Raw genomic sequence first — 26,580 nt, 5'->3', positions numbered from 1 at the left:
TTAAAGTTTTTCTCTATGATCCAAGATGAAAGAATATTAAAATCAAAATAATTTAATAACTTATGCATCAACTTCAGATTTGAAATAATAGATAACACAAATCTGTCACCGAAAAAAATTAAACAGAATTATTAAAGCATCTGAAAAAAAATTGTGGTTGAAATAAGTTTTGAAACAGTACTAACTTCCCAAAAGTCAGCCTTGTCACAACATGAAAAGTAGTGGCTAAATTTACATCGTTGGTTTTTCCAATCTCCGCACCAAAAAGGCTAATTTTACTTTTCAAAACACTCTTATTGTTTTGATTAATTAAAAGATCATTGCTAAACATGAAAGGAAGCGATGTGAAAAGCAAAAATAATTCTCTAAATTTGAACACCTTGGTCACTTAAACAGTGCGGGATTAAATGAGGCGCAATCTCGAGCTTTTAATTTGAAATACCAATACGGAAGTTGTGTTTCAGTAAAACTCTTCCGAATTCCGCGCCCCAGCGGAGCTGTAGCCCCTGTTTTTAGAGTACACGGCAGTTCAGCTGCGTGTCGTCGGATGTTTTTCGTTTGCGACGCGGCGGGACGTGGTGGCTTTTCCCGCCGTCGGTGGTGCGCCTCTCGCGGGTCTACATTTAACCCGAGTGAGTGCAGCTAGCTAGGGAGGCGCGGTCCCCGAGTGGAGAAACTCCGCTCGTTACCGACACTAGCATGGACCTGCACATACTGGACCACAGGCTCCGAGTCACCTGCATATCCAAGAACGGGCTGGCGAACTTCACACACGCTCTCATTAAACTGATATTCCTCCGGAACAGAACGCGGTGAGTACAGCAGGCCCGGTGGCCGGGAGTCGCTGCTGAATCAGAACCAGAACCAGATTAGTTGTCCGGTACGGGTTGTTCACCCACTGTGGTGCAGCTGCTGAGCCATCTCTCTCTCTCTCTCTCTCTCTCTCTCTCTCTCTCTCTCTCTCTCTCTCTCTCTCTCTCTCTCTCTCTCTCTCTCTCTCTCTCTCTCTCTCTCTCTCTCTCTCTCTCTCTCTCTCTCTCTCTCTCTCCTGCTGACTTGTGTTCTCTTACGTCATACTTTGCAGGAAGAAACATGTTATGAAGTTTTGTTTGTATTTGTTTATGTTAGAATTTGGCGCACATCACAACACCCAATACACACATTTATGATTAAATATAAACATGTTGGCCGGTGATGTATGAAACTGAACCGATTCTGCTAATGAGGCTGACGCTTGACCTGCCGATGCCGATTTTTCCCAAAGAGTCATAGCTTTATTATTTTCCAGAGGGAAGTTGTACAGCACACGAGGAGCAATAAAATAGGTCAAGGGTCGAATTCCATGAATCCTGCAGCTCCAGGGAAGAAGCTGTTTCTCATCCTTGTTGTCCATGCTTGATCTTCTGCCTGAGGGAAGGAGGGTGGACCGCTCTTTATGGATCTGTTGTATAAATTTCTGCTTGAGAAGTGACGCTGCTCTTGGTCACTTTTTGAACAAACCATACCTCACCACTCGCTGCAGCTTCAGACGCGTTCCTACACCAATGGAAAGTTTCAGGAACTTTTCCACCACTCACCAGGAAAAAGAAGTAGGGCTGCAGTTATCGAATGTTTTTGTAATCGAGTACTCTATCGAATCTTTTATCGATTAATCGAGTACTCTAATAAATTACTCTTTTGCGTTTTTAAACCATTATATCAAATAGCATGTTATAAAATATGAAAGACCTCTTAAAATGAGAAAGCAATTGCCAGTTATTCTTCAAGTTTTATTCAAAATTTGTTTTCAAAACGTCAGCACTTCATCTTTACTTCACAGTAAACAAATGCGAGCGGCTGCGGCCCAAACAGCACCAGAACCGCTCACGGTGCATGCGCAAACATGGCTCGCCAGCTATTTCCCTATTAACACACGTCTGTTTTCATTTCTACACTTTTTTTTGTCTCACACTAACAAGGATTGTCGAAAGCATGTTTGCCGTGATTATGTCAAATTATACTGATCACAAAACATTTATTTACTTTCTTTCGTTTTTCTCCGCCACTCATAAACACCGGTGTCCTCCTGCAGCGATCCTGAGCGACAACGGACATCAATAACAACACAGTAAAAAGTCCGACGTGTTGTAAAAACTGCAATTTTTTTTAGCACATTTTAAGTCCGACGTGTTGCTACCAGACGTACGGTGTGAGCTGAAACTGAGAGCTACAAATGAAGAAGTCACACAGCATCTGCAGAATATATAGAAATACAGGCTAAAATGCATTATCTTGTAGAGGCTCCGAGTCCGCTTGCAGAAGTGACATTTACAGGTGCTGCAGCGTGGAGGATGTGGTGTTGTGGTAGGCTAAACCCATTTTACAGTATTTATACTGGAGTATGTTTTCCGCCTTACGATGTGAAAAATGGTCCCACACCTTTGACATTTTCTGTCTTTTTCGCACTCCACCGGGGTTCACGTTGTCCGCCATGGCTTAAAAGAAGGTTAAGTTGCGTTCGCTACTCGCGTGTGCATTCAGTGCAGTGTGTATGTGCGTCACTTATTTCGGTCCGGGTGAAACATGACCACGGGTGATTGCAAAGCCATGAATTAATTAAACATGAATTAAACGAAGCTTCGAGGCAGAGAATTTGACTCGAGGATTTTTTGTACTTGAATTATTCAAGGTACTCGAGGAATCGTTTCAGCCCTAAAAAGAAGTTAGCACCGCAACACAGAAACCAGCATTTTTCTCATGAATTAGAGCCATTGTTGGGGGTTTTAATGATGCCCACGTAAAGGTCAGGGGTCATGTGCAGACCCAAACGTTTACCAGATTTTACAAGCACCTTCGTTTCATCTTTGCTGCAGTTTATTTGCCTCACCAATTAGCAAGCTCCTCTACTTCCTCATCACACTCCGTGTTGGGCATCAAACCAGCAACAGCGGCGTCATCTGCGTACTTCACAGAACAATTGTGGGAGTTACGTGAACAATAGGGGGCCCAGGACACATCCTTGCAGAGAGCCGGTAATGAGACGATAACAGAAATGTAGAAAAGCCAAGAAACCGTTAATTTATTGTTTCCAAAGCTGTAATTAACTAAGTTATATTTTTCATTTCTGGTTAACTTGAAAATCACGATTGTAAAAGGAAATGATTAAAAATGGAAGATCTGATGTTGCTGGTGTGATGAGTTCATGGACCAGTAATAATGTTGGATTTCCTTTATTACTGCCGGGGAATGGTGCGTTCACAGACCCAACGGCCACTGTTTAAGCCACTCAAGCTGAATTTTAACTGAATCACGTCATTTTCTAATATTTGCCTTTCTTTAAGAAATTAAACAACCCAAATCTGAAACGTTGCGTCTCTCCAGCACAAAGTCGACCTCCTTTGCTCACAAACCTACTTCCAGTTTACATTTCATCCACGTTCCACGAAGGCATCCGTTTAGGGTTTTCCAGTTAATCCCTGGACATCCTTCCATTGTTCCGTCATTATCTATTCCTCCTGGCTGTCCCGCACTCGCACGACAGGAGGAAGAGCTCCACATCTGGACACCACTGGTGCTCTCGTTCTGACCTGCATAGCAAGTAAATGTAAACGCTAACGTCTCACACACACACACACACACACACACACACAGCTACGTGCTGTTAATATTAGCCACACCAATGCCCTTAATCGTTTGCCTGCGTAACTTTTTGAAATTGTCGTCTTCCTTCTGAGCTAGCGTTGAGTTACAGCGTTAGTTCTGACATGTCTTCAACAGCAGCATCCGTGACACACACTTCAGTCATGCAACGGCTGCAGGGGCAGGTTAACGGGGTCGGGAAGAGATTGGGCAACATTTTTCAAACATATTTAATTATTACCACAAGTGAGCCTGCACTTTCTAGCTGAGTGAGCTTCCTGTGTCAGACAAATGTCCGGTCGAGTCCATCCTGACCTCTCTTCCTCTCCTTTTCTTGGCTGTTGCTGATGCTTTAATGTTGCATCATTGTGCTACGTTGTGGATGTGTTTTGCCTTGATTTTCCTGTTCTTATTCCATAATGTGTGTGTGTGTGTGTGTTTCTCCCATTCTCCGTGCAAAAACAAGTCCGCTGCAGCCCGGATGGCTTCCCAGCCGTCCGTTCCCTTTTTCCAGGCCTCTTCTATTCAGTAAAGGACAATGCTGACGGCCTCTCTGAGAAGAATTTTACTGAGCTGATCACTTACACTAGCGCTATAGCTGCACAGCATCTGTTTTCCAATGAAAATGGAGTTGTGGCGCATAAAATAAATAAAAGATGGACAGAATTAAAAGTCTTAAGTTTTTAGATTTTAGTTGCTTTACGGACAAAGCAGCCCAACCATCAACGGCCGGGATCATCCCTGCAGCAGCTCTGCAGGAACCGGCAGCTCTCCGTTGGCGGTTAGCTGTTAGCTAACATGACCTGTAATAACTAGAGATGCTGAAAAAATCGATTCAAGTCTGAATCGGGATTCTTTTTTTAATAAAGATTCAGAATCGATCCCAAGAACTGAAATATTTGGCACGTTACAGGTCTGAGACGCACTTTTTTATCTTTGTTAGGAGAGTCAGTACTCCGATTACTTTTGTGCTCCCATAAACTGATGATTTATGTTAGAATCTGCTGATAAGAGGACACGTGAATGTAATTATTTCCATACTCAGAAATCTGAGATATTCTCATATTTATTTTCTAAGTTGATAAATGAGTACTCAGGATTACTCATATAACTTGTTTCTACACATGCTTGAAAAGTATTTGACCGTATTACTTTCAAAGCTACTGTTAGGTAACTACAGATGTGTTATATTTTACAAGGTAAGCAAAAATAAATGTTAAAAGATTGTTTTTGTTTACAGTTTTAGAATCACTTTAGTTTACCTTGTACATTAGCATCTTTGGAGCTCGACCAGTTTAGTCAAATAAAAACGTCCCGTAGCTTTAACTAACTTGTAGTTCATCCTGGAGCTGACACTCTTTGTTAATACTGATTGTGAATCGATTTAAATCAAGAATCGATTCTGAATCGAATCGACACCCCGAGAATCGGAATCGAATCAAATCGTGAGTCGCTCTGAGATTCACGTCTCTAGTAATAACGCGTCACTTTTCCACCTGTGTGCTTCACTGATGGTTTCACCTTAAGAACTCGACCGTCCTCTGAAGTGACTAAAGGAGCTCAGAGTTCTCCGTTCCTCCGCTCTTATCGTGTTTTCTCAGCTGGAGCATCCGTTGTGCCCCCCACCCCCGCCATTACCAGCAGCAGCTCTCCGTCTCCAGCTATCGCCACCACCCGTTGTCTTCTTCAGCTCGATCAAAGTCCAGAGTTGGGTGTGTTCGGTTTTCAGCCCCATCAGGACTATCGGAGTATTGTTTTCTGGTGTTTACAACAGTTTTCCTACTTAGTTTTTAAGTAAAGATAAAGCTGAAGACTTTTTTCATCTGACACGCTCACTTTTGATGCTGAGCAGCTTGGTCTCTGATAACAAATCACCTGCATTTACAAACAAGTTAACAACAGGCAGTTTATAAAGTTTTTCTCTCAAACTCCAAATTTTTTTTGCAACGTAATCAATTTTTTTTAATTTGCATAATTTAATGTTCTCAATTTACGCTCAGATGGGTCTTTGAAATATTTTCCAGCAGAATTCCAGCTTTAGATGTTGTTATCTGGAACAGGGTTATGCTGATTCTATTAAAGCGAGTCATCAAGAGACTCATGAACTAAAGTTTGCAGATGAACTGTTCAATAGAAATAATGGTGCATTTCTACACAGCAGGGGTCTCATTCATCAAGCTAGCTTACGCACAAAACGGGGTTGGAAAACTGCGTAAGCAACTTTCCACACAAACTTTGGGATTTATGAGAAAAAACTTAGCAGAAAAATGTGCGCGACATTAAGTTGACTAAGGACCTGGCTTACACACATGCTGGACATGGAGAGCACCTGCAGTGCTGCTGCTGAGAAGGATAAAGTTATGAAATCCTGCAGCATTATCACTTGTACTGCTTTTTTTTCACACAGAACAAGATCGATAGGTGGATTGGTGCTGCATCTGCAGTGATGCGGGCGTTGTACCGGTCTGTCGTGGTGAAGAGAGAGCTGAGTCAGAAGGTGAAGCTCTCGATTTACCGGTGGATCCATGTTCCTACCCTCACCTATGGTCATGAGCTTTGGGTAGTGACCGAAAGAACGAGATCACAGATACAAGCGGCCAGAATGAGTTTCCTCTGCAGAGTGGCTGGGCTCTCCCTTAGAGATAGGGTGCTTGGTCATTCAGGAGGGGCTCGGAGTAGATCCGCTGCTCCTCCACATCGAGAGGAGCCAGTTGAGGTGGCTCGGGCATCTGGTCAGGATGCCTCATGGAAGCCTCCCTGGTGAGGTTTTCCGGGCACGTCCAACCGGGAGGAGACCTAAAGGTAGACCCAGGACACGGTGGAGGGACTATGTCTCTCACCTGGCCAGGGAACACCTTGGGATTCCCCCGGAGGAGCTGGCCCAGGTGGCTGGGGAGAGGGAAGTCTGGGCCTCTCGCCTTAGGCTGCTGCCCCCGCGACCCGACTCCGGATAAGCGGATGAAAATGGATGGATGGATGGATGGATAAACGGACTCTAGGGGGTGCTAGAAGCAAGCCAAAACTGCCAAGTGTGCCTTAAACAAATCAACATCAGTTTGGAAGATTTGCGTCATGTTTCTGCGTGTTTACACGATTTTCTGCAGACTCGCCCCTTTCTTCTGCACGACTCGTGAAACAGAAACTCTGATCGTCCCATTAGTGATTTGCCTCGTTTCTTTGAGTAAATGTCTCATTAACCAAAGCAGCAGCTTGGTTTACAGCGTCCTACTGTAGACAAATGTGCCATTCAGAGGTTTTGTCTGGTGATACTAAACCGATTTAGATCTGAAGCCATTTTTCTGTTTTAAAACCAAGCAAACGCATAAAAACACATTTTGTGACTCTTCTTCTCTGAACCTCACACCTTCTTGTTTTATTGCCTCATTCTGTCTTCACTCACTCTCCTGTTTCAGATGCAAGTTTTTCAGCCTGACAGAAACACCAGAAAACTACACCGTCGTCCTCGATGAGGAAGGATTCAAAGGCAAGATTTGCACAAGCTTGTGCACCTTTTTTATTACTTTAGACAGAAGGGGCAGCAATTTATTTGCACATAATTTCTCTGCAGCCACCATAATCGGTTCAACTCTTTAAAGAGGATATATTATTCCCTTTTCTAATAATCACCAGAGCATGTCTTCCAAGTTTCCACCAAAAAGTAATTTAATACTGAATTTGTTGTTATGTTAGAGCAATTTAAAGAAATTGGACTGATGTTTCCGACCCAGATCTCAACTCAGGAGCTTTGTAAATCATTGGGTTGTTCAGGGACAAGCTGAAGAGAAGCAGCCAGCCAAAACGTTGATCTCAATAAGAGATTTTAAACATGTTCAAGTGAAATTGAAGCTATTGCTCAGAGTGGCCGTACAAAATACCATACCATCTTTATTTATAAAGCACATTTAAAAACGGCATGGCAGCCGACCAAAGTGCTGTACAGAATAAAAAGTAAAAACACAATATAAAACAATACACAGTCAACAATAAAATGCACAACACAGCAGATAATTACAGTCAATAAAAAGACACATAATAAAATAATAAAAATGAACAGAACCAGTTTTGAATCAGGTCACAGGATGGCACTGTGTTCCTGCCTTCCTTGTTCTGACTCCTAATGGGTCCAGACCACCAAAAAAAAGCAGCACAGGATGTATTAAGTCAACGTTCCTGGAAAAACTCATTCAAGCAAGCTACCTTTAGAAAAATAAAAGTCACGGTCCAAACCCCTTTTCATCCGGCTTCCTCCAAGAGTCACTGAATCTGACGGTCGCAGAAAATGGTACAACACTGGTCCGGACACAGTGGACCTAATGTTAGCTTTCTTGTTGGGTTGGGTAACACACCTAGAAAACACTCAGAGAGCCTCCAGGCTTCTGAAAGACTCAGTCCGGTGCCGGTCCAGAGTCCTCAGGACTCTGTCCCTGCTGTAGGTTTAGGAGAGGGAAGCCACCGGGACCTGGACAGGAGACTCGGCGAGAAGGACTGGGCTCCACTTCTGCTAAGGCTACAGTAGCGGATCGTAGAACTGTATAATGATTTTGTATGATATAGCTAGCCCAGCTCTGGCTTTGCTTCCTGTTCAGCTGCTCCAAGCCAAGAATGCACGATTCTTGTGCAGTCGGGGGGTCAGAGGGCAGTTTGATGGAAGGTTTAGGGCCCTGTTGAGAACGGTGACATTCACAATGGCTGGATGAGCTTTCTTCAGAATTATACGTGTCAGAAGGGTTTAAAATTATTTTATGACAAAAGATTTGGTTTGTTGGCTGCCGTCGATATATGAAGAGCACTCTGAGCAAAATGGCAGGAAATGCTCCAGAAGCATCATCCGCTGCACCTTTAGGTGAATAAGAAACACGGCGGGTTTTTCTTCATGTACATAAAAAGAAACGAGACTCAGGAGGTAAAGCGCAGCAGAGACATCAGAGGGATGTATGGAAATTAACATCCACTTTCTTCCCCAGAATTTCCCCTCCTAAATCAGTGTACGGCAGCCCTTTAGGGACACATTTAGCATCCATTCTGCTGCTGGCTCGTCCTTTAATACTGACACAGATGTTAAAGGCATGTCTGGCCTCGAGGCTTTCTTTCTCTGGGCCAATTTTAGGAGTTAAAAGCTGGCGTGTTGGGAAGCCACTTGGGCTTTCTGAGACAAATGGCACCAGCCAGAACAGAGGACCCGCTGCTGGCTTTAGGAGAACTGACCCAGAATTAAACGTTGCCCTGCTTGAAAAACAGTCAATGGGCGTTAATCTGGAACAGAATTAAAGCTAAAAATGCAGATTTAGATTATAATTTAGTAGTTTTTAAAATCGAGAATCCCAGTTAGCCATTAGAATGCTGTTTACTACGCTTTCTGCTGTTAGTTTTATTTCCCAATTTTCAGCTTTCTTGATGCAACAGTTGGCATTTTCAGCTTAAATCGAATGTTTTCCATTACATTCTGCTGACGTTGACATTTGAACTCAATTTCAGTTCAGTTCTTCGGCATCTTCAGCCGTCACTTTCGGAATTCAGCATTCAAACAGCATTTCTCTAAGAAATGCAATTATTCTAGATGAGAATTGTTGTTCCAAAATGTGACGCATAGCAGAGAAACACGTTCTGTTGTTTTAATTACTGAAACACCAAAAATGATGATATGCCTCCAATTAAATCAGGAGCAACAATCTGTCTTCTTGTTTTGTGTTTTCTTCACATTTGGTGCTTTTTGGTCCCAAAATAGTTCTATCGTAGGTCCAATTCAACACGTTTATTCACTAAAGGGCTGGTCTCTAGGAAAATTCAGTAATGAGCACTTTTATATTAAAAGAAGCGATGAGCGATGGGAGGATCAGCTTAAAAAGAGAACGCTTTCCCTCCAATAAGGAAGTGACTCATCAGTTGTATTTTAGTAGCTAATTCACTCTGAGGCTTGATTTTACAAAATGAGCATCTATATAATGTTAAATAAGATCTAAAAGTAGCAAGAAAAACCCCAAAAGTGACGTAATTTGCTCAGATTTTACAAATGGGTCTCTTTTTCAATCCAATGGGCGCCTCCTGCTGGTTGACTCGATTATTTTTGCTCTGAGATTTGTTGATTCACAGTGAGAAGGATGAGATTTGTTAATCGACCTTTCTTCTCTCGACTCGTCTCAGAGCTGCAGCCCTCTGAGCACCTTCAAGTGGAAAGCTCCACCTGGCTGCCACTCAACGTGGTCTCCAATGGCAACATCTCCAGCAGCTCGCAGGCGGTCGGTGTGACCAAGATCGCCAAGTCGGTCATCGCCCCGCTCGCCCAGCAGCACGTCTCCGTCTTCATGCTGTCCACCTATCAGACCGACTTCATCCTGGTCAGCGCCGTCTCACTTTAGTCCAGGTTTTATTTAAGAATGAGCTCAGAAAAGATCCTCTCCAGTCATTTTCACACACTTCCTGTCCTTTTGTTTAGTTAAAAGCATTTACAGAAAGGTTGTATTCACTTCACTTTCTGATTTTCATCGTTGCTGCGTGGGCCTCCTGTCCATTCACCAGTTTTTCAGCTCATTTCTCAGCTGAGAGAGCGGCGAGCCAAGGCTAGTAAAGTTGGTTAATGTGTTGCACGCGAAAAGTTGCGTCTGCAAAAATGCAAAAGGACTTGTCAGACGTTTATGTCAGCAGGAAGCTTTAGATTAATGGTTGACCTGCAAGCTGAACTTAATGCAGCCACTGCTGTGTGTTAAAAAAGCCAAATTGCTGTGGAATGGGATTCACGGTGCGATTCTCTCGTTTTTGTGTGTTCAGGTGAGAGAGAAAGACCTGTCTGTGGTCATCAGCACTCTGGAGGAAGAGTTCAACATTTACAGGGAGGTGGAAGGCGAGTCGGTCCCCGTGGGCTGTCAGAATGTTTCCAACGTCCTCCAGAAGAACGGCAAAGAAGGTGCAGTTAGAGCCGGTCCTGCTTTACCTGTGAGGCTTTGGTCCAGGGTGCAGGCTGCGAAATGATCAGAAATATCCAGTAATGTTTATACTCTGTTGTGTGTTCTGCTGCTGCTGCAAACAGGGCAGACATTCTTATAGCTGTCCAACGATCTGAGCATTTACACAGCCTCTACTGAAGCAGCACGCAGATGCACACACTTAGTTTGTGTAAGGAAGTTACAGGAAAGTTTGAAAATACACAATAATAAATACATCGTCATGGCCCAGAGACATGACCGCAACGGGACCAGACCCCTGCAGAAAAGCACTACGCCCTCTGTTGTCCTGAAAGGAAAACGCCTGTGTGTGTGTGTGTGTGTGTGTGTGTGTGTGTGTGTGTGTGTGTGTGTGTGTGTGTGTGTGTGTGTGTGTGTGTGCGTGCGCGCCCGAGCTGATGGAGACAAATAAACTAAGAGTTAGGGCTGAGCGAGTACACCGCTGTCTGTATCTGTTCAACCATCTAAATTTTCTGTATCTGTACTCAGAGTGGGCGTGGCCTCACCCAGATGTGGGAGAGGGGGGGGGGGGGGGCAGCATGAGCCGTTTTCAGCTCTGTCTTGTCAAATGCACCACGTACGTGAGCAACACTGAAGCAAGCCCAGAGAGACACGTTACTGTGTGTGTGTGTGTGTGTGTGTGTGTGTGTGTGTGTGTGTGTGTGTGTGTGTGTGTGTGTGTGTGTGTGTGTGTGTGTGTGTGTGTGTGTGTGTGTGTGTGTGTGTGTGTGTGTGTGTGTGTGTGTGTGTGTGTGTGCCGATAACTAAGAGTTATTGGAAGTAGAGTCTGCAGGCACATCTAGTCAGTGATTAAAAATTTGAACAAAATTTCGTGTTTCTGCTGTTCTGCGTTAGATTTAAGAACTTCTATGTAGAAATGTTGGGTTTAAAAGTAGTTTTGGTCTTGTCTTCTATAGAAATGGCACATATGATCTGATATCTGCTTTACATTTTTTACACACACACACACACACACACACACACACACACGCGCGCGCGCTGCATCAGTTTCACTAGATTGCATCATCTACAGAATGTGCAGCACGGTGACCTCCAGACATCCTGAAGAACATGTCCACACACCCTTTCAGGACTGAGATAGCAGCGTTTAACCAGCAGCTCAAACTGGTTTACACTCAAGCGTTCAGTGAGACCAGCAGCTGTGCTGTTGCACGAAACCGACTTTTCCAGATGATGTTAAAGCAGCAATCCGGAGTTTTCCTTCTTTCAGGATTTATGTATAATTAGTTAGAAGTCTGTAAAAGTGAAAGGCTTGGCCTTGCTGTGGTATAAGGTGGGCAACACGTCACTTGTTTTTCATCTCATTTATTTATTTATTTATGAAGCAACTAGCATCCCAGATCATAAACATTAAATTAGAGACAACAATAAGTTCATACTAAAAAGTGGATGTTGTAAGACATAAAAACACTAAAAAGATCAAATAAAAATGTACATAATGCCTAAAAACAATAAAAACATTCCAAGAATATTACCAGAAAATAACAATAAAACCAAGAGTACAAAAAAGTATAAAAATAAGTAGATTTGTAATATTGCTCCAATTTAGCTTTAAAACTCCAGACAGTAGAGGACTGTTTAATATCTAGTGGGAGTGTTGGGTATTTTTATAATTGTACCTTTTTGAGGCCTAAAAGACGCCCAGTTTGTGTTATTAACACTTCATGAATCTCTGTGTTTGCCAACTGTGGCTGTTCATGAAAGGTTGAGCAGAGAAGCTCGTTTGCAGTCAAGGATGTTGATTGTGGATTTCCAAAGAAACCTCTGTAACCTGAGAAGGCCCCGCCTTCTCCATCCTTTGCTAAATAAAACCCCTGGCAAACTGGGAACACGAGGGGAGTGACGTGGGGACAGCCTCGGAGGAGGTTTTCCCTGCGTTAACTCTCCATTATTTTGGAGACTCAGGGTAAAATGTCTTCCATGTTGTCATGAGTGTTTATTTCAGGTTCCAGGGTTATGGAGATTAAATATTACCTAACATTTTGGTGGAGAATGCGGGCATGCAGAGCTGGTGAGCTGAAGGCGTTAGCTCCATGGAGGGGTTTCTGTGCCCAGCTCTCGCATGACGATTCATGGACATTACAAATAATCTCTCTCTGTGTGTGTCGTCCTTTAAGGTAATATGGGATAAATGAAAAATTACCTATCAGGGAGTTTGTTCCACAGTCTTGGGGCCAGCATTGCAAAGGCTCGCTCCCCTCCAGACCTGCAGTTCAACCCAGACTCGACCGCTAAATCCTTCCCTGCAGAGCGGAGAGGTCGAGGAGGAACTTGCCTTATTAAAAGCTCTGCAAGACAAGGTGGCGCTGTTCCAGCAAGCGCCTGGAAAACAAAAATCAGGAGCCTGCCCCCGTCCGTCCCATCGGGTCCTGTGTGATTTGAGTTGACCACAGTTCAGCATTAGCCAATGACATTAGACATTCGCTTACGTACAGACATCGGTCACAGCGCATACGCGAGCGTTTGATGACATACCTGATGCATACGGGGAGAAACTGGTGGTTCTTTCCTCCTGAAGGAAGGATGGGAAGTTTTCCCTGTTTTTCTCTGTTTCTGATGAGATGACGTCACTTTCGTGAAGCGCATTTGTAGTCCTGGACTTGTTTTCACACTAAACCTAAAAGAGCGCCCCCCACCCCCCGTTCGAAAATAAGCGAGTTCTTGGTATCAAAATGCTTCTTTAAAATTCACGGACATCATATGTGAAATCCATGGTGCATAACAAGCGGAATAAGAAAAGAGCGTTTTAGCATCACTGACTTGCGTTTATTTTTTCATTCTTCCGGTGTCGGTGCAAGATCTGCTCGGGGTCCTTTGACTGCCGATGACGTCAAAGTACGGCAAACCCACTCGGACAAAATACCTTGTAAACAGATCTGTGTGTGATGTAGTTTTGTCCGTGTGTACCAGGTGATTTGTATGTGTAGGAGCTGAAGTTACACATGAAAATGTAACAGAGTATCCGCGGGTCTTTAAAAAGTCTTAAATTAGTTTTTCCAAATTTAAGGCCTTAAAAATCCTTAAAAATGACAAATAATCCTTAAATACAGTTTCCAAAGGTCTTAAATTACCAAAGACCCAATAAACAAGATTCTTCTATTTCTATAAAATTTTCATGAATTTCTAGTTAGTGTTCAGCATTTTTTGTGTACGATGTTGGCGTAAGCGGAACCGTACACATTCAGTTGGTTGTGAAAGGGGGCTAATTTTAGATGAGCACATTAGCTGGTTAGGTGAAGGGTGAGACAAAGGCTGTGTCTCAATTCAGGGTCTGCATCCTTCGAAGGACCCAGCCCACCCGGCCGACGTGGGCTGGGTCCTCCGTCGGCCGGGTAGACCGGATGTTAACGGCTGTGAATTTGGACAGGCCTAGCCTTCATGAACTCCCTCGGCGAACGTTCCGTCGCCTAGCAACCATGGAACCGCTGGGCAGAAGGAACCTTAAACGATGGAGCTCGACGTTTTATTTAGCTTTTTAACCCCCAGAAACCCAAATTTAGAAAACAACTGCAAAATATTTTTTTAACCTTTCACATGTTGTTCTAGGAGGCCAGATAAACGGGCCTATTTACACATTTTAACAGCCAATAGTGTTGCAGAACTGAACAATAGGACCTATTAGCAATGTAAATGTGGTTTTAAAAAGAAAAAAAATGGGGAAGGTTTATTTTGTGGACTTAAATCTGATGTTGTAATATTACAACCGTGGGTCTCTGGGGGTTAATCATTTCCTTGACTGTTGGAGAGCTAATTCAGAGAAAATACTTTAGACAAGCTGAGCCTGAGCAAAGATGTGATAATAGTTTTTAATACTTTCTAAGGGTCTTAATTTGACCAAAACCGATTTATCACCTTTTAAGACTTTTCAAGACCCAGCGGATACCCTCTAGTAAACAATTCTCATTTGTAAACAAAAATAAAATTCAAGAGTTTAATGCAGAACTGATTTTATTTAGATATTTCTTTTACATGTACATGTTTAATCTTCCTTAACCATTTTTTCTAGCAAAGTAAAAAGCTGTCAAAGTTCTTCCTTCTCTCCTGTGCTCTCTGCTGCTCTGCCTCCCTCTGCAGCCTCATGTCCTCCCTGATCAGCTCCAGATGCTGGTCATCGCTGGCACCTTCCCCTGGATGCCCATTTTCTCCAGAATAGTCTTAACAAACATGTAAGAAAAGAAACAGGAAGAGAAAAGAGGACAACGGGTTATTCCTTTCATGTTTTCGCAGAAAAAATAAACTCAAACGAGTTTTTAAAATATGAGATGTTATTGTACCTCCATGCCACAGCCGCCGAATACTTTGCTCCGGTGATCATGTGGTCCATCTCCGCCCTAAGCTTAATAAATTCCCTGGTTTTCTCTTTTGGTCCTAAAATACAAACTTCAATTAAAATCAGGGGGAAACGTAGCGGGAGAAGTACGACACCGAGCGCGGCCGAACATACGAGCCGAGACCGCAATACAAGCACTTTTACTGTAACATTTCTAACTAAAATAACGTTCATGTATCACAAAAAGTCCTTAAACTGACAGTTTTCAAGTTTATACTTACATTTATATGCGCAATCCTCTCCGACAGCTCCCGCTTCACTGTCCGCCATTGTTTTTAAGTTTTTCTGTCGGCCGGCCCGCAAGGCATCTTGGGAAATGCTACCTATTGAAGGATACACCGGACCCATCCTTCATTCAGGCGAAAAGAAGGCCGCATTCGTCGACCGCATTTGAAGGAGTCTTCGAATTGGGACAGGCCGAGTCGCGGCGCTGTGACGTAACCGGCCGACGAATCCGGCCGAGGTAGGATGCAGACCCTGAATTGAGACACAGCCAATGAACGGTTCGAAGGATCTTTCATGGCGGTTAAAACGAAGAGTCGGAGTACCCGGCCCGGAGGGTTACCGGGGTCCCACCCTGGAGCCAGGCCTGGGGTTGGGGCCCGTGAGCGAGCGCCTGGTGGCCGGGCTTTTGCCCATGGGGCCCGGCCGGGCCCAGCCCGAACCGGATACATGGGCTCGTCCAACTGTGGACCCACCACCCGCAGGAGGAACATGAAGGGTCCGGTGCAATGCGAATCGGGTGGCAGACCAAGGCGGGAGCCTTGGCGGTCAGATCCCCGGACAAGAAAACTAGTTTTTGGGACATGGAACGTCACCTCGCTGGCGGGGAAGGAGCCGGAGCTTGTGGCAGAGGTTGAGCGGTACCGGCTAGATATAGTCGGACTCACCTCGACACATTGCATTGGCTCTGGAACCCGAGACCTGGAGAGGGGTTGGACACTCTACTTTGCTGGAGTTGCTCCGGGTGAGAGGCGGAGGGCTGGGGTTGGCTTTTTGTTAGCCCCGAGACTCTCTGCCTGTGTGTTGGGGTTTACCCCGGGGGACAAGAGGGTAGCTTCCTTGCGCCTTCGGGTCGGGGAACGGGTCCTGACTGTTGTTTGTGCTTATGGGCCAAATATCAGTTCAGAGTACCCACCCTTTTTGGAGTCCCTGGGACGAGTGCTAGATAGTGCTCCATCAGGGGACTCCATTGTCCTGCTGGGGGACTTCAATGCTCACGTGGGCAATGACAGCTTGACCTGGAGGGGTGTGATTGGGAGGAACGGCCCACCTAATCAGAACTCGAGCGGTGTTTTGTTATTGGACTTCTGTGCAAGCCGCAGTTTGGCCATAACGAACACCATGTTCGAACATAAGGATGCCCACCGGTACACTTGGTACCAGGGCAGCCTAGGTCACAGGTCGATGATAGATTTTGTAGTCGTATCATCTGACCTGCGGCCGTATGTTTTGGACACCCGAGTGAAGAGAGGGGCGGAGCTGTCAACTGATCACCACCTGGTGGTGAGTTGGATCAGATGGCAAGGGAACATGCCGCGTAGACCTGGCAGACCCAAACGCATAGTGAGGGTCTGCTGGGAACGCCTGGCAGAAGAACCTGTCAAGACGGTCTTCAACTCCCACCTCCGGCAGAGCTTTGACCACGTCCCGAGAGCAGTGGGGGACATTGAGTCCGAGTGGGCCTTGTTCCACTCTGCGATTGTCGAGGCGGCTGTTGCTAGCTGTGGTCGTAAGGTGGCCGGTGCCAGTCGTGGTGGCAACCCCCGTACCCGCTGGTGGACACCAGAGGTTCGGGGAGCCGTCAGGCTGAAGATGGAGGCCTACAGGGCGTGGCTGGTCTGTGGGTCTCCGGAGGCAGCAGACAGGTACCGGATAGCCAAGCGGGGTGCAGCAGTGGCAGTTGCTGAGGCAAAATCTCAGGCGTGGGAGGAGTTTGGTGAGGCCATGGAGAAAGACTATCGATCGGCTCCAAAGAGGTTCTGGCAAACTGTCCGGCGCCTCAGGAGAGGAAGGCAGCAACTCGCTAACACTGTTTACAGTGGGGATGGGGAGCTGCTGACGTCAACTGAGGCTATAGTCGGACGGTGGAAGGAATACTTTGAGGAGCTCCTCAATCCCACCAATGCGCATTCCGAGGAGGAACCAGAGCTGGGAGGGCTGGGGATGGACTGTCCGATCTCGGGGGCAGAAGTTGCTGAGGTAGTCAAACAACTACACAGCGGCGGAGCCCCGGGGGCGGATGAGGTTCGTCCTGGGTATCTCAAGGCTATGGATGTTGTAGGGCTGTCATGGTTGACACGTCTCTACAACATTGCGTGGTCATCGGGGGCAGTTCCTAGGGAGTGGCAGACCGGGGTGGTGGTCCCCATCTTTAAGAAGGGTGACCTGAGGGTGTGTTCCAACTATAGGGGGATCACACTCCTCAGCCTCCCTGGAAAGGTCTACTCCAAGGTACTGGAGAGGAGGGTCCGATCGATAGTTGAATCTCAGATAGAGGAGGAGCAATGTGGTTTTCGTCCTGGCCGTGGAACGGTGGACCAGCTCTATACCCTTGCAAGGGTGATGGAGGGGGCATGGGAGTTTGCCCAACCAATCCACATGTGCTTTGTGGATTTGGAGAAGTCTTATGACCGTGTCCCCAGGGGCACCCTGTGGGGGACGCTCCAGGAGTATGGGGTGGGTGGCTTTCTGTTAAGGGCCATTCAATCCCTTTACCAGAGGAGCGTGAGTTTGGTCCGCATAGCCGGTAGTAAGTCGGACCTGTTCCCAGTGAGGGTTGGACTCCGCCAGGGCTGCCCTTTGTCACCGGTTCTGTTCATCACTTTTATGGACAGAATTTCTAGACGCAGCCGTGATGTGGAGTGTGTCGAGTTTGGTGGCAGGAGAATCTCATCTCTGCTTTTTGCGGATGATGTGGTCCTCCTAGCTTCATCCAGCTCTGACCTTCAGCTCTTGCTGGGTAGGTTCGCGGCCGAATGTGAAGCGGCTGGGATGAGGATCAGCACCTCCAAATCTGAGACCATGGTTCTCGACCGGAAAAGGGTGGCTTCCCACCTCCGGGTCGGGGGAGAGGTCCTACCTCAAGTGGAGGAGTTTAAGTATCTCGGGGTCTTGTTCACGAGTGAGGGTAGGAGGGATCGGGAGATCGACAGGCAGATTGGTTCGGCGTCTGCAGTGATGCGGACGCTGAGCCGATCTGTCGTGGGGAAGAGGGAGCTGAGCCAGAAAGCCAGGCTCTCGATTTACCGGTCGATCTACGTCCCAATCCTCACCTATGGTCATGAGCTTTGGGTAATGACCGAAAGAACGAGATCGCGGATACAAGCGGCCGAAATGAGTTTCCTCCGTAGGGTGGCCGGGCTCAGCCTTAGAGATAGGGTGAGGAGCTCGGACATTCGGGAGGGACTCGGAGTAGAACCGCTGCTCCTCCGGATCGAAAGGAGCCAGTTGAGGTGGTTTGGGCATCTGGTCAGGATGCCTCCTGGACGCCTCCCCGGGGAGGTGTTTCGGGCATGTCCTGCCGGCAGAAGGCCCCCGGGTCGACCCAGGACACGTTGGAGAGGTTACATCTCCAATCTGGTCCGGGAACGCCTTGGGGTCCTGCCGGAGGAGCTGGTGGACAAGGCCGGGGAGAGGACGGCCTGGAGCTCCCTAGTTGGGATGCTGCCCCCGCGACCCGGACCCGGATAAGCGGAGGAAGACGAAGACATTAGCTGGTTAAGCTAGTGGGAGCGTGCGTCATGGGGAAGTGCAAGTTTAATCGTAACTGGATGGCTAATCCCACGTTCGCGACGTGGTTAGCACCGGTTCCAGGCAATAGCTGGAAATTATAGCTTAAATTTAATTATTAAAAATAGCTTAAATTTGATCAAAGTTGCCTTAAAACGTCTTAAAAAGTCTTAAATTTGTCTCCCTTAAACCTGCAGACACCCTGTGTAAACACAAGTTGCAAATCTTTAGTTACACTCGCACAGACCTTTTGAGGCTTTTTCTCCCCGTAGACGCAGAGTCGACGACATTTCTCATGAACACAAATATGAATAAGCAGCATAACATGAGAGTTGTAACTGTAAAACCACGTGTGTTAGGTCTTCTGGCTGGCTAGAGGTGTGTGTTCACGAGCGAGAAGCTTTTCTCACCGACCTAATTATGGATTAGTGGCTTGAAGTGCGATACATTACATGCATCCTTCTGAGAAAAGAAATCTGGATTTCTGCTTTAACGGTCATTACAACACTTTAACATGTGACTTAGTTTTTTCCATTTTTAAAAATATATATATTTTATGGTGACTTTTTTTTCTTATTCCTTGTGTCCGGCTCCAAAGTGGGTCAAAAATAGGCAAATTAGTGAAAATCTGAACATAAACTAATAGAAGGTATCGATCCACATTAACAACATGCTGGAGAAACAAAATTCACGATTCCAGAAATGCAGTCAGGGGCCACGGCAAATCACGCTGAGGGGCACAAACGGCCCCCGGGCCGCACTTTGGACATGCAGGGATGTACACAAGTCCCTTACTTTAACTAGAGACCACTGTCCATGTCAACACACAATGTTTCTGTCTGAAGAACAAAACTGAAGTAAAGACACACGCACACACACACACACACACACACACACACACACGCACACACACACACACACACACACACACACACACACACACACACACACACACACACACACACGTGACACATAATCAGTTAAACAATGAAAGATGAAACTGTATTATGTAACTTGTCCTGTTAAATACACGCTCTCTCTATTTCTGCAGCTCTCCATCCCACTGTCCACCCAGTGCTGATCCCCCAGAACCAGTTCGGGGTCATGTCTCTGGACCCGGACACGCTGCCGTCCATCGCCACCACGCTTATCGACGTCCTCTTTTATTCCAACAGGTTGAGATGCTGATTGTGTTTTCGTGCTTGCGTGGACGATGTTGAATGTCCGCCATCGTGGCTGCTTGTAAAGAGGGAACCGGTTAATAATAAACCCACCTGGTAAAACGAAGGTTTATGTTAGTGTTAGTAAATGCTCACACTGCTGCAGTACTTCTCTAAGACACAAGGTGGCAGCACAGGCCCATAAACAGGAAGTTGCATTCAGGCCGACTGATGTTTTAAAGTTTATAACATATTTATTACATCACAAACAGAATGGCGTTTATTTAATCATCCAAAAATAAAGTTTGAGTTAGATTTCTTTAAAAAATAAAATAAATAATAGTTGTTACTGATATATTTTTAGCTTCCTGCAGGAATGTTTTCGTTATTATCTAGTTCTGCTGCTGTTGGAATATTAAAGCAGCACTCTTTCTTCTTTTATTATTAAAATGAAAAACTATTCTGCTGCTTTGTGTCCCCTCCTTTAGTCCCAAAGTGGACAGCCAGTCGTCCCCAAACCAGGACCTGGACTGCATCAAGTTCTTTTCCTTCTCCCTCATCGACGGATACATCTCCCTGGTGATGGACACTGAGGCTCAGAGACAGTAAGGGGCGATTTGGGTTTTTCATGCTGTTGTTGGGTTGAAACAAAAAAAAAAGTGTTTCTGTTGAAGGTTTCCTGCAGATCTGCTGTTCACCAGCTCCTCCAGGGAGCTGTGGAGGATGGTTCGTATAGGAGGACAGCCGCTGGGTTTTGGTAAGTCCTCTCCACTTTAACGGGGGGGGGTCAAAGTCTAAATAGACCCAGAAATTACTCTAAAGATGTTTAATATTACATTTGACTGAGGTGTTTTTTTTAATCTGACTCTGATGATTTTCCCTCTTGTTTCAGACGAGTGTGGCATCGTGGCTCAGATTTCTCAGCCTCTTGCTGATGGAGACATTTCTGCCTATTACATAAGCACCTTCAGCTTCGACCATGCTCTGGTGAGTCACACACTTTGGCAACTTTTACCACGACGCCTAACCAGTTTCTATGGAAACCCAGCACACTTATTTTCCTTTTTTCATCACTTAATACCAAAAGAGTTATTACTTCTATGAAGTTTTAATCATCACACTAAGCAGACCGCGAACCAGTTCATGACCCAGCTCATCTTCCTCAAAGAGGAAGCTTTGTTTTTAAAACCCTCGCTTTGGCGTCACCCCGGTTTCACACTGCAAGCATCAGCGGAGCGGCTCACTCGCCAACTTCAAAGCGGTCCTTTTCACACCGGGAGAGTGTTGGCCACGGCACGGCTTCCTCGCTGCGCCTCGCCGTACCCGCGAGATTCTAAAATCCCTCCAGACTTCCGACACCTTCCTCATGGAGAGATCACAACCCCCGTGAGGAATCACACCGTTGCACTTCTCGAAAGAAACCGGTGGTAAACAAAGCCGTTCGGTCACACGTGCTGACGTAAGTTACATATAACATCGCAACGTTGCATTTTATTTTGAAAATAACTGGGGATTTTACACTGAAACCGTGTGTGGTTTCCTGTCTCGCACTGTGTGAACTGCAAAAATTGACGTGTCCCAGAAGCGGCTCGTGGAAAAAAATCAAACTCGATCCTATCTTTAGCGGCGCGGCACGCCGCTTCTGGGACGCGCCTGGAGATTGCCGCGGCGCGGCTGGTTTGAAACACTCCGTAGACTATAATCGGATTCTGTTTGAAGCGGTGCCGCTCCGCTGATGTTCCGATTCGCCGATGCTTGCAGTGTGAGACCGGGGTCAGACTCCGGCTTTGGGTCTCATTCTTCCTTCTTCCAGCTAAACAGCGGAGCTTCGTCCTTCTCCTGTTTTATACACAAGAAGCCACTAAACTACAGAAAGGTAACAGTCTGACACAGATCGCTGCGTTATAACTTAAGCTCCGCCCCATGTGACAGCTCACACCCGCTGTCACCGCGCTTCCTCTGTCCCTCTGCAGCAGAACGCTACTGAACCATCCTTATTGGATGAATTAGTGAAATTTCCACCAACAGCAAAGGGATCTCGTGTATTTTTGTTTTATTCGTTATGTTCGTGAGCTCATCTCGTCTCAGCGCTCACAGAATCACGGTTTTCACGATTTATCTGATGGTCTAAAAATGTACTTTAATTATTTTAGTATAACTCCTGTTTACCTTGGGCTGTTAACTCATTCACCGCCATTGACGACTAAAGTCATCATTTGCATGTTTTTACTGTGTGGGCGTCGGACGAGCCCCCGCACCGTGAGAACAAACATCTCAGCTCTAAAGCCGATCTTCATCCGCGTACGTCACACGTCACGTGATCAGGAAGCAGAACATTCATGTGTTAGGAGATCGTTTTGGGCCGCTGCTGTAAAAAAAGTGAGGCGCGAACCAGAAAAGCTTCTGCCGATCACAATTCAACAACGGATTATGAAAGAACGGATAACGCTCGAAACGCGCGGATTCTTCCTGATGTAAGAGGTGAGTCTACTCTTTGTTTTGGTTGTTTTGGCGTCGACATCATCCTAGCGCGCAACGTTCTGTCGCTCTTAAAAAAAACTGTAAAAACGGTGAGAAACGCTGGCAGCGAATGAGTTAACTCAAATAAAAACTGGTGTGTAGTTTATAATCCGCATTTTAAACATAATTTGAAACCGAAGCTCAGAGAGGCGGAGTCTTGCTGCTGCGGCGTCCCAAAGGTGTGTTTTCATTGGTCGATTGCAGACAGGAGTCGTAGTGTAGGTTCAAGCATGCTTGAAGACCCTTGAGACTGATTTGGTCGTGAAACGGCTCAAAAAGCTGTCGCGCTGTACGTTCACAGCACGGTGCACAATCACCCTGACGTTTACCGTGTTTCCGTCACGATTCTGCTCAGGACGACGGATTTGGCTGAGACGGCCAAAACCTGCAGGAGCACTAGGAAGATATTTACGGCATTAAATATGTCCGGATGTTTTCTTTTAGCTGATGGTGCCATCTAGTGGCTGACAAGCGCAACATGCTCCTCTAGCCAGCAAACGGAGCTAAAACGCGTTACTTTACAATCATTCTGCTCGTGTTACGTTGTGTTTTCATATATTTATATTTTAAAGACTTACTTGTCCACGAGAAAGATCGCCAACTCTGAATCAACCGAGGGACGTGCGTAAGCAGTAGTCTAACACTACTGGTTAGCGCTGACCGGCGCTCGTTGCATTGAGCTCTATGGGACAGGGGGCGGGCTTAACAACAGAAACAGACGTATTGCCTACATGATATCACATTACCTGATAGACGATCACTTTTATGGATTTCTGAAAAATCATACATAATTCCTGGAAGGGGGAAACCCGGAGAGCAGCTTTAAATCACGAGTCACATGTAATAGTCTGTTCAGTCTGGCCTCCGACAATCTAACCGAGTCATACCAGGTGCTGGTGAGTCTGTGGATTTTTGATTCCTTAACGCAACCTCCAAATGTGTCAGATATGAGCGTACACCTCCTCTGTGCGGCTCATCGCGTCAGCAGTTGAGCGTCACCACCTTTCAACCACAAACGGGTCTGAAATCAGCAAATTCCATGAATGTGTAGGAGCAGAGAGAGAAGCATCAGTTGTGATGACACGGTTGATTCTCCTTTTACACGTCAGAAAAATTCATTATCCTTTCATCCAGTCAGCTTCCTCTGATTACCGTGGGTCAGATCGCAGAGAAGCCTAGACTTCCCTCTCCCCAGCCACTTGGTCCCGCTCCTCCGGGGGAAACCCAAGACGTTCCCTGGCCAGCCGGGAACCCTAGCCCCTCCCGGAGGGCCGAGCTTCTCACCCTGTCTCTACGGTGTCTCATGGACACAACTACCCAAAGATCCGCGGCTGTGTTCCCAACATTTTTCTCCTGATGCTTCTAGTCGACCTCAACGACATAAAGAGCTCACCGGAGCGGCGGGGTATAAGAGGAGGCAGAAACTAAACGCGTTAGCGACCATTTTCCCACACAAGGAGCCTAAACACCCTCGGAGAGACGCTGGACGCTCGCCTGAGCCGACGACCCGCTCCTGCAGCTTCCGCTTCTGTCGCATTCAGCCGACCATCGGACACGCCACCCGCCACGGATGAAGCTGAACGTTCACCTCTCCTGTCAGTAAAACGAGCAGAAATGCAAAAATGATTTAAAGTCGTTTTACTGAACGTCCCGATCGTCCATGAAGCACGCGACGGCTCTGGATGCTGAAATTCTCCTAAATCATTCATAACGGAGTTAGTCTGATCACACGATAGCTTTCCGTTAACTAACACTCTCCCTCTCGGTTACCATGGAGACGCATTTGCCGCACACGCACCACCGGTTCTGTCCTGCTCTCGCGTCATCCCGCCCTTCCTGCTCTTCATGTTCACGCTCGTTTTGTGAAACATGGTCAGTGATGTCATCGGTGATGTCATCATTAATGTTCTGCTCTGGTTCAAACTGAAAAGGTTGAACAGATGACGCGTTGATGTCGCTGAACAGTCACTACAGGGTCCCACAGCTGGCCGGTGCAACCAGATGACGCCACTACCCAGAGTGCATTGCGACGCTAACAACAATGGCGACCTACGAGTTCAACTATTTGTACAAATGTTATAAAAATGAAGACATCAAGAAAGTTTTTTTACACCACTTTAACAGAACCGATACTAACATTTATCATTTAAGAACCACGAGGTGTTGTAGGCCGGGTTCCCGTTGTGGGGTTGGGTTGGCTGACCCAGGACGGGCTGACGGGACCGTGTTTCTCAGCTGGCCCAAGGGGCTGGGCAGAGGGAAGTCCGAGCCTCTCCGCTCAGGCTGCTGCCCCCGCAGACCCCGGGTAAGCAGATGAAAATGGACGGACATTCCTTAGACTGAACAGGTCCTTCCTGCTCATGATATGATGGATGAGTCACAATCATTTTATCTCTGATAAAGCAGACAAACTCCTCCCAAGACCAGCGGACAAAAACAAGCACATCATGCTTCTCTAGCAGCTTCTGTGTTCTGGTTCTGTCCAGTTTCCTGCAGCAACATATGCCCGTACTCACATGTGCCAAATGAATACGATCACGTGTGATTTCTGTAGAGAGCAGCCCTAATAACAGGTCGTCTAACGTCTGTCCAGGTTCCCGAGGAAGACATTGTGAGTGTGACCGACATGCTTCATCAGCAGAGGAAAGACGCGGCCACCAGCTGATTGAACTGGAAGACCCAAATCCGTGTTACTCCTCCTCATTCTTCTGAAGCAAGGAGTAGCCGGCTAGCAGGAGGAGAGGCTAACTCTGTGCCTAGATTAGCTCCGCCTTGCCAACAGTATTAAAGACAGCGCATTTGCCATGGACACCAGAAGCACTTCTCTGAGATGTGTGTGCAATTCGTCGGGCTCTTCAGGTTCCTGTGAGCACATCATCACGCACAACCATCCATTTAAATCAGAAAACACTTATCTGTTATGATTAATATGCAATATATCTGGGTTAGTATGATAAACCTCAGCTTCCTGTTGCTGGAATGAAGAATTGTGATGTGGCCGAACATCCGAACCATCGCACAAGTGTTCATGTGTGAAAATGTGGCCTTAAACAATGAGGGAAACTGCTGGATGTTAATTTAAATGTAAAAATCAATGCTGCCTTCTATTTATGTAGAAGTGATTTTTATTTTTTTACATTATCTCAAAAAAATTTTTTTTTTTTTTGGTCAAAGCTAATCAGACCTGCAGTTTCATTGTGATCAGAGTCAAATAAGGATTTATTAAAATTTTTGCTTCTAATTGAATTTCATAACTGTAAACAGTATCTGACGGCCATGGGGAGATCGAATTTCTTCTTAAAGATTCAGTCACTTCCTGGACAGCCATTTTTAGAGCAGGTCTGTTGTAAGATGACTTGAAAGTCATTTTCCTGTTCCTGTTCATTTGAAGTAAATTTAAATAAGCTGAAAGAAAGCATGTCATTGGATTTTATTTTTTATTATAACGATGCATTTTCCTCATTATTTAAGCCACTCCATCCATAGAGAGGTTTTGGAGTGCATTCGTTGTTCAGCTCTATTTTTAAGGCTAACAGTTTGGTTTGAGGACAATTTACAAATTAAAACTTTCTTTTTATGAAAGGTCAACATTTTTATTACCATTAACGCGTTGCCTGAGGTCAGTAACACTATGTCTTAGTTATTTGCTCTTTGCACAGCAGCCTTGGTTTAGTGAGTTTCTCAGAGATGTATTTTTCTTTGGTACCGCTGCATTTTATACAATTTTGAAGTATTCTGTAAACATTTGAAGATTTTGTGCTGCTTCATCAAATAAAAATACTGAAAATTGTTCATTATTTTCCCATTATTTCTAAGCAAGAGTAACATTTTAATAGCAAGAGTAACATTTTAATACGGTTGAGGCTCAGAGGCACCAAGGCAAAGACTGCACCCCTGATGCAACAATGGAGTTTCGATTGGAAACAAACTCATTTTAGTGACGCAAGACAAACTCATCATTTCAAAAGAACGTCCTCTTCACCACCTTCTCTTTAAAAGTCTCTCAGCCAACGTTTTATGGATTCATTTTTACCCCTAATATGAAGTTTCAAATACATTAAAATAATAAACAGGATAAACTGTGGCTTAGATTTGTATTGTTCTTAATGTCTGATTTCCATTCAGTAATAATAAAATATTGAGATTCACGCATAATCAGATATTTCCGGTTAGACTGAGTGAAAAAAACAGTTTTGGACGAATTCTTTATTTTGAGAAACTGCTTTTACATCTAAAAGCTATGAATGCGTGTTCTTGGAGA

At 45.5% G+C, this 26,580-nt stretch overlaps 1 protein-coding gene across 1 annotated transcript; it reads left to right on the top strand.

The window, feature by feature from the left end:
* On the top strand, nt 1–26,111 carry castor1 (cytosolic arginine sensor for mTORC1 subunit 1). The gene is made up of 9 exons (XM_015960544.3): nt 1–812; nt 7,032–7,102; nt 9,760–9,953; nt 10,384–10,519; nt 19,691–19,814; nt 20,288–20,404; nt 20,474–20,556; nt 20,692–20,786; nt 24,913–26,111. The coding sequence occupies exons 1-9, from the start codon at nt 700–702 to the stop codon at nt 24,982–24,984; spliced, it is 1,005 nt and encodes a 334-aa protein (XP_015816030.3). The 5' UTR covers nt 1–699; the 3' UTR covers nt 24,985–26,111.
* Nucleotides 26,112–26,580: the final 469 nt, after the last annotated feature.

Source organism: Nothobranchius furzeri, chromosome 10, assembly GCF_043380555.1.
Source record: "Nothobranchius furzeri strain GRZ-AD chromosome 10, NfurGRZ-RIMD1, whole genome shotgun sequence".
Taxonomy (NCBI): domain Eukaryota; kingdom Metazoa; phylum Chordata; class Actinopteri; order Cyprinodontiformes; family Nothobranchiidae; genus Nothobranchius; species Nothobranchius furzeri.
The sequence above is the reverse complement of the archived record's forward strand: the minus strand, read 5'-3'. Positions and strand labels throughout refer to the sequence as shown.